The sequence below is a fragment of the Amphiura filiformis genome, chromosome 18 (assembly GCF_039555335.1).
Source record: "Amphiura filiformis chromosome 18, Afil_fr2py, whole genome shotgun sequence".
Taxonomy (NCBI): Eukaryota; Metazoa; Echinodermata; class Ophiuroidea; order Amphilepidida; family Amphiuridae; genus Amphiura; species Amphiura filiformis.
Genome location: NC_092645.1, coordinates 12081483 through 12098589, shown reverse-complemented (window position 1 = coordinate 12098589; position 17107 = coordinate 12081483). Strand labels below are relative to the sequence as shown.

Sequence of the window (17107 nt, the reverse complement as noted above, 5' to 3'; positions counted from 1 at the left end):
CCCATAGGCCTACTCCCCCTGTATATGGCTTTACCTTTATCTTACACAACAGGCATGAATATTTCAAATGGAAGTTACCCAATTGTCTATTCTATTTGAAACTCATACTCCCTCTATGGAAGACTTTAGCAAAATCTTCCACAGGTGTAGTATGGATTTTAAATGGAATAGCCCATTGTTATGTTTGGGGAAATGTAGTATTTCTGTAGCAATTCATCTACAAATTATCCAAAACAGGACTGCACATTATAGTTTGTAATGCTATAGTCTGATCAGCTTGTAATCGGCGGGACTTAGGGACCGATCGTTATTTACGGCAGGGGGGGGGGGGGAATGGGCGTTTTGGAAAAAACATCAACAAAAAAATTTGGCGTTCCACCCTCGCGTCCGCTCAAAATTTTCGCGTTCCCCCTTGTTTTCCCAATTTTCTCCATTTAAGATTTAACAATCCCCCTCCTGGTTCAACTAAAAATTTCAGGTTCCCCCCTAAAGACCCTCAAAAAAATTTGTGTTCCCCCTTAAATTTTCCCATTCCCCCCCTCTTGTCATAAATAACGATCGCTCCCTTATTAGGCTTCTACCTTAAAGTAGACCCACGTTAAGAGTGATATAGTGGGCCTGTCTGGTCTATACACCAATCCGAGAAGCGTTTACTGTATTTGGCCCTCTATTGACGGCAACACAGATGTACCAGAGCGGGAGATTTAATTCGTAATTCAATACTCATGATTGTGTATTGAATATCACTGTTGTGTACAATTCCCCGGGTACAATTCTGTATAGCACACAATAAATAATGGATGGAACCCCCGACCTCGGGACACCGCAGTTTTACATCGGGGACACCGCAGTAATGGCGAAGTCGGATAGGTGTATAATATGCATGTTGAAGAAAGTAGACAAAGTATAGGACTTTAATTAATTCATGATGACTTTGGCGAGATGTCACAAGGCATTTCTTGGAATAAAATATATTGATATTAATCTGCCGATTACAAGCTGATCAAACTGTAAATGGGACATATCTAGTAATATTGTTAGCTATTGTTCTTGATCAACTTGGTTGGAAGCCAGTTTCTCATAGGCTTCAGTAAAATGTTCTGTTTTAATTAACATATACATATAACAAGATTTTGAATAACTTGTCATCTTATTTTAGCTCATATATTTTCAATTCCAGAGAATCTTAATGTTAAGATCCCTCAACCAAGGACAGATTATAAGAAACATAGTTACATACATAGAGGTGCAATCATTTGAAACAATTTAGATGATATTCTTAAATCTATGACCTTACAGATGTTCAAAAATAATGCTAAGAGTGTATACTTTTAACTTTTGCTTACTCCCTCCCTATTCCAGAAAAATACAGCACACTAAGTTTTTGGGATTAAAAACATTATCAAGTTCTGCCAAATGAAATCCTAAGCATTCATTTAGATAAACCAAGAAGGTTCTCAACACCAGATCTCAAATTCAAGTCATATCGTTGGCATATTGTTCATACACTTTACGTTACAAAACAAAGATAGCTACCACATTGTATATACAGAAATACAGAAACACAAAATTTAACAATATATTTACAATATTCCTTTTTTTTAAATCCTCATTTCAGAACATGACTTCCAGAAGACCTCAAAACTTGTTCAACCTGAAGCCTCACAAATGTATATATTGCAGCAGGAATTTCCATGACACTTATCTATATCTGAGTCACCTGATCCAACACAAGAAGCGGATTAGACCATATTGGTATGCAGACACCAAAGTGAAGCTGTATGAATGTCAACACTGTAACATATACTTCATACGAAAACAGAAATGGATGGACCATGAATGTACTCGGACTTTTAGAAAAACCTTTTTGACACACCTGAATAGATATTCACTAATTCACAGCAAAGAGAATCCTCATAAATGTAAAGTATGCAACAAGAGCTTTAAACAGGCATGTGATTTGAAACTGCACATAGCAATGAAACAGCATGGACCAATTCGTTGCAATGGAAAACCTTATGTATGCAAAGTATGCAATAAGGGCTTTATAGGTAACTTGGATCAGCAATTACAGCATGAGGCCATGCATAGCAAAGAATGCAAAGTATGCAAGAAGAGCTTCACACAAGCACAACTAAAACGACATGAAGCAATGCATGCCAATGAGAAGCCTCATCTATGTATAGTATGCAATAAGGGCTTCAAACTGAAACAGACCTTGAAACGGCACAAAACAATTCATCTCAAAAAGCCTCATATATGCAAAGTATGTAATAAGGGCTTCAAACAGGCAAGTTATTTGGAACAGCACGAAGCAATTCATGGCAATGAGAAGCCTCATGTATGTATAGTATGCAACAAGGGCTTCAAACTGAAACAGACCTTGAAACGGCACAAAACACAGTTCATCTCAAAAAGTCTCATGTATGTAAAGTATACTGCGCGGGATACTGCGCCAAAAAAGTATCCTTACACTTGGAAAATAATCACAATTTCAAAACTGAAAGATATTTGGGGTAAATTTGTTTTTGTAATAGATTCACTATATATCTAATCCTGCACATTATGACACCACATTGAATCCAATGTGACCTCAAGAAGTAAAGTTACAAGCAATTGACGAAGGTCCAGCTTTAAAAGTAACAAACTGGCCTATACAAGGCGCAAAAAAGATACCAACAAGCGCAACAAAGAGACTACACAGTTTCTTCAATGAAGCAGTATTTATTTCTGTTTTTACTTCTCTGTACTTTTCATAACTTCCATGTTATTTGTCAGCTTTTGTTTCAGTTTAGTTTTGTTCCCTTTCTTTCAAATTAAATTAGGCACGCACAAAATTGCCATTAACCAGATGTCTAGTCCGTGGAGTTTTGAATAGGCCAGTTATATTGTCACTTTTACACTGAACCTTTGTCTAATCAAATACTTGTAATTTTGCTTCTTGAAGTCACATTGGATTCAACAGGGTGTCAAAATGTGCCGACTTAGATAAAAAAAAAAAAAAAATTTACCCCAATATGGTTCAGTTTTGAAATTGTGGTTATTTTCTCCAAGTGCAAGGATACTTTCTTGGAGCAGTATATGAAGAGCTTTGTTTCAAAACCCTGCATCCACTTTTGACTTTTTGAGAAAAGCAGCTTTTTTCAAATGTGCAAGTATGACTTGTTATATTTGATTCAATTTGGGTTCGGATAAAGTGTTGATGAATAGAAACTAAAAGAATAGGTTTGGTACAATTTTCAAGCCTTCCTATTTATTTTATTAATTTAATATTGCGCCTTTTGTGGATGTAAGGGCTTTTGCAACAAAATAAATTGACCCCTTTTCTAGAAACCACATTTGCAATCAAATTTGAGCCCATTTGTTTGCACTACTTTATGTAACTTGACTAATGCTTTCAAAATCAAAAAGAAAAATTGAAATATCTCATTTACTGTTTTAATTATGAATTTTTAATTAAATCCGGGAAAATGACATTTTTGTTATACAAAATATATCTCAAAATCAATATTGCTGAGTTTTGACCGATTTTGCTTATCGCATCACACAATCGAATCAGCATGAAAAATAACAAACGAGTCTAGTTAGGTTCAGTGGTTCTTAAGATGGCTCTTGATATTTAGAGAAAATATCTCAAAACCTGGACTTTTTTATGTTGAAGCCCTATGGTATTGGTTATAGCACTCAGAGCAATAATCTATGAAAATAATTGACATTCACTTTACCTGTGTACATAGCAGTATGTGGTCAGCACATGGAAAGACATCTAAACCAAGTAAATAAATACAGAAGTTCATTTAAAAGGCCAATATACTTGCTCAGAATGATTGTAAATGTGCAAAAAGAGGTGGGGTTACATCCTCCCTGCTTTGTTGTTTTGCCCGCACTCTCTCATTTTTTAACCGATTTCCATAAAAAAGGTGTCAAAATGCTCAGAAGGATGAACCACTTCAAATGAGATGTGTAGATAAAATGCTTGAACCATTTCATTTTTTTACTATGTAACACAAAGGTACCCCAGGTTGTGTCACAGGACCATGTCATTACAGAAACAAAGACTTGACATTTTTCCTTTTCAAATCCTCATTTCAGAACATGATTTCCAGAAGATCTCAAAACTTGTTCAACCTGAAGCCTTACAAATGTATATATTGCAGGAGGTATTTCTACGACACTTATCTTTATCTGAGTCACCTGACCAAACACAAGAAGTGGATTAGACGGTATTGGTATGAATCAGACACCAAAGAGAAGCTGTATAAATGCCAACACTGTAACAAAGACTTCAAAAGAAAACAAAATTGGATGGACCATGAATGTACTCTGACTTTTAGAAAAACCTTTGTTACACACCTGAATAGACATTCACTAATCCACAGCAATGAGAAGCCTCATGTATGTAAAGAATGCAACAAGGGCTTTAAACAGGCATGTGATTTGAAACGGCACATAGCAATCCATGGCAATGAGAAGCCTCATGTATGTAAAATATGCAACAAGGGCTTTACACAGGCAGGGAATTTGAAACGGCACAAATCGACTCATAGCAATGAGAAGCCTCATGTATGTAAAATATGCAACAAGGGCTTTAAACGGGCATGTGATTTGAAAAAACACATGACAGTGAAACAGCATGGACCTATTCATTGCAATGAGAAACCTTATGTATGCAAAGTATGCAATAAGGGCTTTATAGGTAACTTGAATCAGCAATTAGAGCATGAAGCAATTCATAGCAAAGAGCAGCCTTATGTACATGTATGCGAAGTATGCAAGCAGAGCTTCACACAGGCACATTACTTAAAACGGCACAAAGCAATTCATGGCAATGAGAAGCCTTACAAGGGCTCCATACGGCCATATAAATGTGGACTTTGCAATAAAGAGTACAAGTACATGAGTGGCCTAAAAATACATTCAGAAATTCACATTATTGCTATGGGTCAGGCTATTAAGGAAGCACAAAACAGCAATTCATGAGAAGCTAAATCATCGCCCTCATGTTTGTAAAGCATGTAACAAGGGTTTTACACTGCTATACTAAACATCTCAAAAAAAGTAACTAACCCCCCTTAAATAATGACCATTATTCAAAAACGGATGATTGTATTACAAATCTGTAAAATGCGTTGGAAGCAAAATTTACGTCACAGTATACATTTAAATCAATGTAGCCTAAGATTTGAAAGTTGCAGTAAATTCTATTGATTTTGCATTCAGTGTAATGGAAGGAAATCTGTGTAATGATATCTGAGTGTTTTTGTATTGTAAAATTTGTATGTAAAGTGCAACTTTCAAATCTGGACCTCACTACATTAAATTGAGCGGTGTTTTATTGTTTTCTGGGCCATCGTATCAATTGAGGTGTCAAAATGCATTTTACAGATTTGCAATACAATAGCCCCTTTTGAATAATGGCCATTATTTAAGGGGTTATTTACTTTTTGTGAGATGTTTATTTGACTATATACATGGATCAACTCACAGTAACAAGCTGAATATATTAAGGAATTACTCAACTTGGATATGGATTTAGGATGACAGTCTTTTGCAAGTGAAACCAGTCGCTGATCTCATGATCTCGCACTCGATTTTGGAAGTGACGGGGATGTGCAGACAGCAGTTCGAAACTAGGGGTCTTTTGGTGAGAAACTAGACACCGAAAAGGGGGGTCTTTCAGTGTGAAGGCCCAAAAAATGGGGTCTTTTCGTGAGACTGTGGAAAATCTTACCAAAAATGGGTAATTCAGTGAGACGGGAAAAATTGTGGGTCAAAATATTTTCAAAAATTCAAACTTTAAATCAGGGTCATTCAGTGAGAGATTATTAACAATTTTCCCAAATTTTTTGAAAAAGATGGTCTTTTGGTGACAGGAAAACAAAAAAGGGGGTCATTGGGTGAGAGGGAGTTCAGTAAAACAAAAAAGGGGGTCATTGGGTGAGAGGCAGTTGAAAAATGGGGGTCAAAGTGGCCGCACATGTACATCCCCAACACCCATTTTACTGAGTGCCAACATCCCCCCTGGATAAATTGCTGTCAGGTCAAGTATAATATGTGCACAAGATTGAAGAAATATACCATAATTATTGTTATCAACCCCGGGGTAAAACCTGAATTTAAACATTTTGTGAGGGCGTTCTCCTCAGCAAATGTTATAATATGGCTTTAATATGAACACCATTTCCATTGAATTACAATTCTCAGGTGGTGATTTTGTTTGTGTGTTATATCGCATTATTTATTTATCCAACTGAATTGTATTTATCAATGCCATTATGATCATAAAAAACTGCTTTTGCAGCATATTCAATGTTTTAAAAAGTATATTGTGAGAACTTAATAATATATAATAGTTCCTCTACTGTGTTCAGTATATTTTATCACATTGATTTTGTATAGCAACATCCACAATAATGCAAATAAATCATAAATTATGCATTTTCTACAATTGTTATTATTATTGCATCATCATTATTATTGTAATTATTAGTAGTAATATTAGGCTATTGTTATTTTATGTACTATTAATATTACTATTTAGGTATTTTTCAAGGGAAATTTAAGAATTCAATCCCAAGTATAAGATCGACTGTTGAATTAAGAAGCTCAATGCAACAAATTTTTATGGTATAAATAATGACCTAAAAAGGCCACATTTTGCCGGACGTACTCTAGGACTTGAGTCCAAGTCCTGGAGCCAAATCCTAACTGCCCAAGTTCGAGTACAGGTCCTGCACAGTTGAGTCTGAGTCCTTCAAAAAAGGACTCAAGTCCGAGTCCAGGATTCGAGTCCTCCAGTACTGCAACTAACTTAAAGGCTTTTTAAAAATGCATAGAGCAGCAAATACTTCAAGTCATTACCAACTTCACAAAGTAATGCGCCATATTGCCTATAAAAGGCTATAAGTTCCAAAACTACAGGACACATATTTATATCCAGCAGTCAAATATTGTTGGAAAATCACTCATGATGAACTTTTCAGGATATAATTTTATTGTTAAATTATTCAAATGTTGATATTTGCACCCCTTTTAAATCCTCATTTCAGAACATGACTTCCATGACACTTATCTATATCTGAGTCACCTGATCCAACACAAGAAGCGGATTAGACCATATTGGTATGAATCAGTCACCAAAGAGAAGCTATATGAATGCCAACAGTGTAATAAAGACTTCACAAGAAAACAGCATTGGGTGGACCATGAATGTAGTATTTTGATTAGAAAACCCGGTGGGGCATGAGGGGGCAAATGTCCCCCCCAGTCAGAACTCTTGCCCCCAGTAAAAACCCAAAATGACGAAAATTTCACCATTCCCCCCCCCCCTGAAATTCAATTTGCCCCCTCAATGCCCCCCGGAAAAAATTCCCCAAAAAGGAAGCCTGTCAAATGTCAAATTTGTAAAAAATGCTTTACACTTCCTTGTAGCTTTTAAAAAGCACATTTACAGACACAGCAAAGAGAAGCCTTATATATGAAGTAGGCCTATGCAACAAGGGCTTTAAGCGGGCAGAATATTTGAAGCACAAAAGAACTCATATCAAATGAGAAGCTTCATCATTCTCACGCATCAATCATTTCAGAACATGACTTCCAGAAGACACGTATGACACTTATCTATATCTGAGTCACTTGATCAAAATATACAAGAAGCGGATTAGACCATATTGGTATGAATCGCAGTTATGAATCCCTTTTTAAATCCTCATTTCAGAATATGACTTCCAGAAGACATCAAAACTTGTTCAACCTGAAGCCTCACAAATGTATATATTGCAGCAGGTATTTCTATGACACTTGCCTATATGGCTGTGTTCCTTTGAATTTCCTTAGCAAATTTCAAGGATTGTGCATCATTTTGCATTGAAACACTCATAATTTCCAAACTCTAGACCCTATCATAGCAAAAGTACATGTATATATTTTCTGAAAGGAAAATGTCCAATCTTTCCAAATATTGCATTTAAATCTGAGCAAGTCTTAAGGGGTGATGGGGTATGAACGTTTGGACACTATTTATTGTGGGACATCAGAGCACATCAGACATGTCGAATTGCATTTTGAATACGAAGAATGTCCTTCTGATATCAAATAATTTTGATTGTTTGAAATTCGCAATGTAATACACATTTTATGGCAAATCATTAAAAATTGATATTTTTGATATTTAAGGGGGTACTACACCCCAAGCCAATTTTTTGCTTATTTTTTGCATTTTTCTCAAAAATTATAGCGCATTGGTGACAAGTAAGATATGTATACTATAGGGCAAGGACTACAACTAGTGGACTGAAAATTTAGCAACCCAAGGCAAGTAGTTATTGATTTATTGATCAAAATTGGTTTTTCCCTCATTTTTGACTGTAGCGCCACAACAGTCTGTGCTGAAATAAAATTCCCAGTGTAGCAGTTGTAGTCCTTGCCCCTATAATATACTTATAATGCTCTATAATTTTGAGAAAAATGCAAAAATAGGCACAAAATTGGGCAGGTGTAGTACCCTTAAAATTCTCAAGTAAACTTTATAAATTTGATGATTTATACTTTTAAGTACCGTATACTTAAAAAAGTGTATGTAGGTGAGATTGAAAATCTTTCGTATTGAAGATATGGATTTTTTCCCAAAACACCAAAATTAGGTCTTTTTGAATATCTTCATATCTTCAATATGAAAGGTCAAAATTTTCAATTGATCATATCTTTTTTCCTCCCAGCTACATACACTTTAAGAATATATCATTAGATTTATAAAATTTACTTGAGGACTGTTATATATCAAAATGTGAAAAATATCACATTTTAATAAATTGTCATAAAATTTTTATTATTGTGAATTTCAAAAAACGAAAATTATTTGGTATCAGAAAGACATTCATCATATTCAGAATGCAATTCGATATGTCTGGTGTGCTCTCATGTCCCACAAAAAATACTGTCAAAACGCTCATTCCAGATTCCTTAAGATATCTCTTGATATTTTGAGAAAATATCTCAAAACCTGGACTTTTTATGTTGAAGCCCTATGATCAGCACGCAGAGCATTAACCTATGAAAATAATGTACATTTCACTTACCTGTGTTATAAAGCAGCATGTGGTCAGCACATGGAAAGAGAAATGAAAGAAAAAAGGCAATTAATATTAATAACAAAGGAATATATGGTAGGCCTATTATTTCAATTACCGGTACATCTTTACAGTTCTTCCTATTTTGACTTCAGTTTGTTCTTTATCTACCGGTACAACACTACTTGTGCATTCAGGCCAATTTCGATAGGATCCTTTTCACTCAAAAGGTTTCCATATGTTATAGTGGCGGCACCAGGAATTTTTTTCGGGGGAGGGATGAATTTTGGAGTGGGGGGGAGGGCAAAATCAACCAATTTAGTGCATAATTGCTGCAAAATGTGAATTTTTCATAATTTTGAGTTTTACGGTGGGGTGGGGAGCACATGCCACCACCACCGTCATCCTGCCCCCATAGTGCCTTCACTGTACGGTGTGTTATGATTCATTTCCATACCGGGGTATCTAACATAAGTTATGAATGAATTTATTTATTAAAACAATGCCCAAACTACAATGTATCTTTTCCAACACCAGGGGGAGGGGTGATAGGGCCTACTCAGTACCGTACCAATGACCATACAGGGATGTGCTGCAAACATGGGGAGGGTTTTTGGCTGTTTGGTATATCAATGATCATGATGATACCAATATAGGCCCTATATAAAGACAATTTGGCCGAAAGTTACTTTTGGTAGGGGCAAATTGGTCCACCTAATGTCCCATTTTGCCCCACCAGATTTTACTCGGCTATAATACTAATACCCGACAACTTGCGATGCATAAGTGACCACTCTGAAACAAAAGGTACATCACCAAGTGTCTAGTAGACTTACGTTTCACAAAAATTGGTGCGGTTGGCCTCCGGCTTCATTATTTTATTAAAGGTGTCTTTAAGGCGTCCCATTTTACCCCACTGCAAGATTTTTCTGTAACAGAGGCTGGGGTAAAATGGGACAGCTGGGGTAAAATGGGGCGCCATTGATTTACTATGGGACTTTTTTGTTGGGGCAAAATGGGACAGTTTGAGTTAGTACACAGTAAATCAATGGCGTCCCATTTTACCCCAATTTGGCATATTTCTAAAAGAAAGCTTTTCTTATAATTTTCGAAGAAAAAAGTTACAATTGTTGTCTTATTTAATTGAAAGGGTAGCTTAGAAGTTATTTTTAATTTGAGAAACACTAATCCGGACCATTGATTCAGATATTGAGCCACAAGTCGTGACCTCTGCTTAGACATGACAAAAAAATGGAATACTTATTTTGATGTGTTAAGCTTACGACCCTCAGAAGTTCCTGTTTAATGAAGAATGGTACTTTTAAGCGGTTTGAAATATAAATAGACATTATATCAAAGTTATTTTGTTGCAAAATGGGCAAAATGTGACTATTTTAAGGTATAAAAGTATTTCCGAAATCACTGTCCCAAATTACCCTGTGTCCCAATTTGCCCCAAGTTACCCCCTATATCGAATATCAATTTTCTTGACAAATTGGAGTATTGATGGACCGGACCCCCTTTCAAATACTCTGCAGCAGCACACCCTTACCAAAACCAAACTTGAGTAGGCCAACTAACCCCCCCCATCCAACTCTATTCACCCCCATCCAATTAATCATGTTAATCTCTCTGCAACTGCACATCCCTTTTAAAGGGATTGTTATCAACATGACCCTTAGATATGCAGTGACCCCTGCCACAGCATACAGCATTGTACACAATGTATTGCACAGTGTGCACACAAATGCACATGTATGCAGCTGTGAGCAAGACACAATGATTTTGCATGGATGCCAGTCTTAAAATCAATACAATAGTAAGTTGAAAAGTTTATAAATATTATATGATATTACAATTCAGCTCATGCTGCATGTTTTTTTACATGAACATGGTTTTCATGATGTTTGTTATGATTGTTAAGCTTAAGCTGGGGTGTACATGTATGTGTATGTACATGTATGTACAGTCATGTCAGTGTAGAACATACATGTATACATGAGATTTGCAAGCTTTTGCATAACACTTGTTGATTTTTGCTTGCCACATAAAGTTGAAAAGCTTTAATAATAATTTATGTACTTCATCCCGGGGACTCCATATGATCTTGATGATAGTGCCAGTGGAATTCGAGCTCATGTGCTTTTGGTTTGCCTGGTCAGAAATTCTGTGAGAAGGAGTCTCGTCAATAATACATTTATATACATCATCTTGCAAGACTAGTACCGGTATGGATTTTCATAAATATTTCAGTTTATCATACAAATTTTTAACAAAAGTAAAATACATATGGCAAGCATCCATGTATTCTTGCAAAATTCCACTGCCTGGGAGAATCCAAAAGGATTCTTGCACTTGGTTGCAAATTTCCCTGGCAAATTTCTGACCCTTTTCAGCCCTGGGGACCCAGCATTATGAATGTTGTCATTTTGAATGTTACGTCCAAGCCTTGAAATAAGCGGGCGCGGGGAGCAAATTTGCTCTCGTAAAGCCACCAATTGCTCGATCCTGGTCCTTGTTCAATTCACATGAACCAGGAGCAATTTTCTAGAACAAATTGCTGTTACAGTTTGGCACATCAGTAGTGCTGGTATTGTATGCAGAAAAGGATTACTATTTGTAAATTGCTCCTGTTTCTTCAGAAATTGCTCCTGTTGTTGTAAAATCCCAGTGAACCAGGAGCAATGTTCAAAAACAAATTTCTCCTGGTTCCAGTCTGCTTATTTCATGGTTTATACGTCCAAGCTTGTTGTATGGTTTATGATCTATGGTACGTATAAACTTCACACATACATCCAGGGTTCGATTTAGAAAATAAAATTTACATGCACAACTCTGGTTTTTTCCTCAAAATGGGCTGAATAACACACAATTTTGCATGCACAGGCAAAATTCTACATGCACAGAGCCAAAGTTACATGCATTTGTGCATGTAAAACCCCCTCTAAATCGAACCCTGCGTACATCGTCATGTAGGGTTTGAAATTAAGGCGCATAAATGATAAAGGCCAAAATATTTGTGAAATTAAATTCACATGGAAATGGATTAATTTGTTTACTAGTTTTTACTTTAAGTCCAATCATTGCAGATGTACGTTTTTCTGGAAATAATTTGATGATATATTATTATTTAGGGCTGTGCAATAATTATGAGCCGGGGGGGGGGGTAACATTTTCAAATGGTGTGCCAATTGCCAAAAATTGCTTGCACTTCCCCCCCTCCACAGCCTGCCAAAAATTGCTTCCTCCCCCTCAGCCTGCCAAAAAAATCTTTGCCCCCCCTTGCAAACTTGGAGAAATTGGGGAAATGGTCTAGAATGTATATGATTGCGAGCAGGGTTCGATTTAACTTGTGTCGCGGAGCAAAATGCTCCCCATTTTGGACAACCTGCTACACAAATTTCAGCTTGTATAACAATATTTTACATATTTAATAAGGTTTTCGCTAAAAATTGCTATGCATTTTTTTCAAAGTAAATCGAACCCTGGATGCGAGCACAGGCTTCCCTTTAGTGTGCGTATTTTACAAAGTTTCACATGCGATCATTAATATACATGTAGGCCTAACATTGACCTGGACAATTAAAAGGGCATTACGTGACCCACAGTGCATCATCCTCCACTTTTCTCCAAAAAAAATTGAGATTATTATACATGCATGTATCACTGGAAACCTTGCAAAATATTTCTTGCAGATTAATTCGTTTAGCAAAGATATCATGAAATTTTAATTTCGTTCTGGTATAGACCACTTGACATGTGACGTCATTGCCCGGCAGTATGGGCACACATTATAGCATTTCCCATTGTTCTTTGCCCTGCAGTGTGCGTGCGCATCGTAGTTTGCTCAGGGCATGTGTATTTTAAATCTCCCTCCACATTTCATATAGTACAAGAAAGCCATTGAACAGTGAAGCGGTTCGTTCGAGCACATCGAAAGACCAATCCCTCGCCTTTGTTGATAAACATTGATGTCAAGTGGTCTATACCAGAACGAAATTACAACATATTGTCTATGGAGCAGTGTAATACACATAAGGCCGTGTAAAATTAATATTTTGGTTCTCGTCCCTCCCTCCTCAATTTCTGGGATTTGTCAGATTTTTTTTTTTTTTTTAGATTTTTCAATTTTTTTAAGACTTTGGAATGATTTATGAAATCTTCATACATATAAATATGTTTATTAGAGAACAAGCATCATTTCCAAGTCTTTTTGTGGTACTCTAGGGGGTTTATCCCTCAGAATCTCACATTTGAAAAAAAAAAAAAAAAAAAGAAGGGCCTCATCGTTCCTCGAGCACTGTATGGCAAAGACGAATACTGATAATGCACAATGAATTGAAAAAAAAAAAAAAAAAAAAAAAGCACCTCCCTCCCTCATCAATTCATGAAAATCCGCTGGACGAGAACCAAAACATTAATTTTATACGGCCTAATCATGCTTAACTCACAAACGCAAAATCGGAATCAACTGAAATTTTGGGAATATAAGCTTTTTGTGAATATCTACTGAAAAATGTCATAAAAAGAGGATGCTAGGATAACAAAATACTCCTTTAATTGTTGGTATACCGTATTATACCAACAGCTGTCAATTAAATAATTTTTTCCTTTCTTAATCAACTTTTTCATCTTTTTCTGCATTTTCGTGGTAAGTTTATTCTATCAATTGTATGCAAATTGGGGGCGCTATTTACATACATTCTATGATTCTAAGTTTTATTTAGCCCAATAATGTGAGTTATTTCTTTTTATGATAAAAATATGTTAGAAAATTTCCTTACTATTTGTACCGTACAGTTTTCTGACATTTTGATGTCACTACACAAGTGTCTAAATCACCCTATAAAGACGCAAACAAGAGTTAGATGAATAGCGCCATCAGTGTTCAACTTTGCTTAAAAATGAATACAGCTCTACATGCCATCAAACAACCGTGAAGAATTTGCGAGAATTAATCCATGGATTCTCGCAAATCTGATGACAAAAATCCCCCAAACAACACAAAATATTCCGCGAAAGCAAGCATGAAAAATGTGCACGACAGCATCGATAATTTGCCACATTATATATGTACATGTACAGCGTATAAACATTAAATCCATATAAAATTTTGCAAATGTGAAATTGAATTTGAGCCCTTTTGTTGGTTTAAAGCGATGATATAAATAGTGTGAAAATTACGAAATGATAAAAACAATTGGCTTCAATTGGACCTTTTCCAACTTCTGAGGGCAACATCCAACCTGCGTACATGGATAAACAAATGGCCGTTTCCGCTTTTATTTTGGACATCCATGTACTTTATGTTAAAACTTGATAAGCCTACAGAAATAGTGAAAAATGGTCCACAACTCTTGCTCTAAAAGATACAGTTGACTCGATCATCAAAATAGCTATCATCCAAATTTTATACTACATGTAGTTGGAAGACAGGAGCACAGCAGACAGTAGTACATGTACAATTGTGATTCCTATGAAATACATTATCGTGCAAGTTTTGAGAACGTAGACTCGACCAAAGTGTGTAGGCCTACTTCATTACAGAACTGCTACGATTAAAACCAGATCTAAGATGGGATTAAACCATTACAAACCGAGAATGTTTTATGGGAATATGTTTTCTGTTATTGAGTGGTCATCAAATGCTCTGAAATTACGTAAACATGGTATTAAATGAGTAAATCAACTGAGGACTTTGTTAGAGACTTTGTTAAGACTACGCATTGCTAATTTTGTCAGACCTTGTTTTATTTTTCATTAGAATGATTGACAGCGGTGGGTGGACTTATACTCTTTGTTTTGTGAGCGGTACCAAAATGTGATTCCCCGATAAATTAATAAATTAAAGGATTTGGACCGTCTCTTCCTCAGACTCTTCCATAGGACTCTATGTGGTCTCTTCCCTTTACACGATCGTAGTAAGACTTGGCCAGCGACGACGCTTACCAAATTGCCTGTCTTCAACTGCGGTATTAAGCATGGTATACATGTAGGCGCAGTGGCGTAGCCAGGATTTTGGAACTGAGGGGGCACAACTTGTAAATGTACCGACGGAAATATTTTTTGCCGACGGAAGTTGTGAATGGTTGCCCCAAATATTTTTTCAATGGTTTGAAAAAGTGAAAAGCAAAAAAAAAAAGGATATCAGGCGTGCGCTAGCAACCGAAAAACAACTAATTTTATGTATAATTCAATTTAAATTTTTTTTTATATCAAGTAAAATATTATTCCATTGATCACCCAAATTATTTGTCACCAACACCGTCCGTCTACTGACGGCTCTCATGAACCGACGGCCATCATGAACGGGGGACCGCCCCTGGTCCCCACTGGCTATGCCACTGTATAGGCAGTTTGTATAGAGTGTCGCTTCTCGTTCTATTTTTCTCGGCTTAATCTGCAAAACACAGTCACCTGTAGCGTATTTATACAGAAACACAAAACTTGACATTTTACAATATCCCTTAAATCCTCATTTCAGAACATGACTTCCAGAAGACCTCAAAACGTGTTCAACCTGAAGCCTCACAAATGTATATATTGCAGCAGGTATTTCCATGACACTTATATTTATCTGAGTCACCTGATCCATCACAAGCGGATGAGACCATATTGGTACGAATCAGACACCAAAGAGAAGTTTCATGAATGCCAACACTGTAATAAAGACTTACGAAAACATAATTGGAAGGACCATGAATGTACTTCAAGAATTAGAAAAACCGTTTTTACACACCTGAATAGACTCAGCCTGAAACCCTACAAATGTATATATTGCAGAAGGTATTTCCATGACACTTGTCTATATCTGAGTCACCTGATCCAACACAAGAAGCGGATTAGACCATATTGGTACGAATCAGACACCAAAGAGAAGCTTTATAAATGTCACTGTAATAAAAGCTTTATAAGAAGACATAATTGGATGGACCATGAATGTACTCAGAAAAAATATATTCTACACAGTACTTGAATAAACATTCACCGATTCATAGCAAAGAGAAGCCGCATATATGTAAAGTATGCAACAAGGGCTTTCAACAGGGTGAATATTTGAAACAACATGAAGCTATTCATCACAATGAGAGGCGTTACAAATGTCAAATTTGTGAAAAAGGCTTTATGTTTCCTTCTGGGCTAAAAGCACATTTACAGACCCATAGCAAAGAGAAGCCTTATATATGTAAAGTATGCAACAAGGGCTTTCAACAGGGTGAATATTTGAAACAACATGAAGCTATTCATCACAATGAGAGGCGTTACACATGTCAAATTTGTGAACAAGGCTCTATGTTTCCTTCTGGGCTAAAAGCACATTTACAGACCCATAGCAAAGAGAAGCCTTATATATGTAAATTATGTAACAAGGGCTTCATAGATGCAAGTTATTTGGAACGCCATAAAGCAATTTGTATCAATAAAAGGCCTCATGTATGTAAAGTATGCAACAAGGGGTTCATACTGGCATGCTATTTGGAATGCCATGAGGAAATACATATCAACGAGAGACCTTATAAATGTGAACTTTGCAATAAAGACTATAAGTACATTAGTAGCCTAAAAGTACATTCACAGACTCACAGCAAAGAGAAACTATAATGTGAAGTATGCCACTAGTGTTCGGTCAGAATATTTGAAGAACACAAAAAAGCATTTCATGTAACAAGGTCTTATCACGGCATACCAATTTTTGCCAATGCCACGGATAAAGTCTGTTACGCCATGTACGCTACGAAGTGACATCATAATCGGATTAACTGCCATAGCAATAGATGAATACAATTTTTGAATAAATCGCTCTGCACTACAGTAGATTGCACTTATCACCTGTGTTCAATAATAGATTTAATCAATCAATACCGCTTTTTTCAAAGAGACTTATCTTGCATACAGGTGCAAGTGATTTGCTAACGTCAATACATTGGTGCTGCATGGACGTTGAAATGCGGGGCGATATAGTCAAAATTGTATTCTGCAATAATTCATTTATTGCTAGATGGTAGTTATCCGATTAACTACGCCACTTCACCATATAG

General features: G+C 36.3%; 2 protein-coding genes across 2 annotated transcripts in view; one reads left to right on the top strand and one right to left on the bottom strand.

The window, feature by feature from the left end:
• Nucleotides 1–17107, bottom strand: part of LOC140138970 (laminin subunit beta-2-like) — a 555517-nt gene that overhangs the window by 120452 nt on the left and 417958 nt on the right. The gene's annotated exons all lie outside the window — the stretch shown is intronic.
• On the top strand, nucleotides 1256–5139 carry LOC140139868 (uncharacterized). The gene is made up of 2 exons (XM_072161627.1): nucleotides 1256–2424; nucleotides 4093–5139. The coding sequence occupies exons 1-2, from the start codon at nucleotides 2344–2346 to the stop codon at nucleotides 4978–4980; spliced, it is 969 nt and encodes a 322-aa protein (XP_072017728.1). The 5' UTR covers nucleotides 1256–2343; the 3' UTR covers nucleotides 4981–5139.

What these genes read in the sequence shown, in the direction of transcription:
- LOC140139868 (XM_072161627.1), top strand. Translation starts at nt 2,344, where the DNA reads ATGTATAGTATGCAACAAGGGCTTCAAACTGAAACAGACCTTGAAACG. An exon ending in TTCATCTCAAAAAGTCTCAT is followed by an intron (nt 2,425 to 4,092) that starts GTATGTAAAGTA and finishes TCCTCATTTCAG; the next exon opens with AACATGATTTCCAGAAGATC.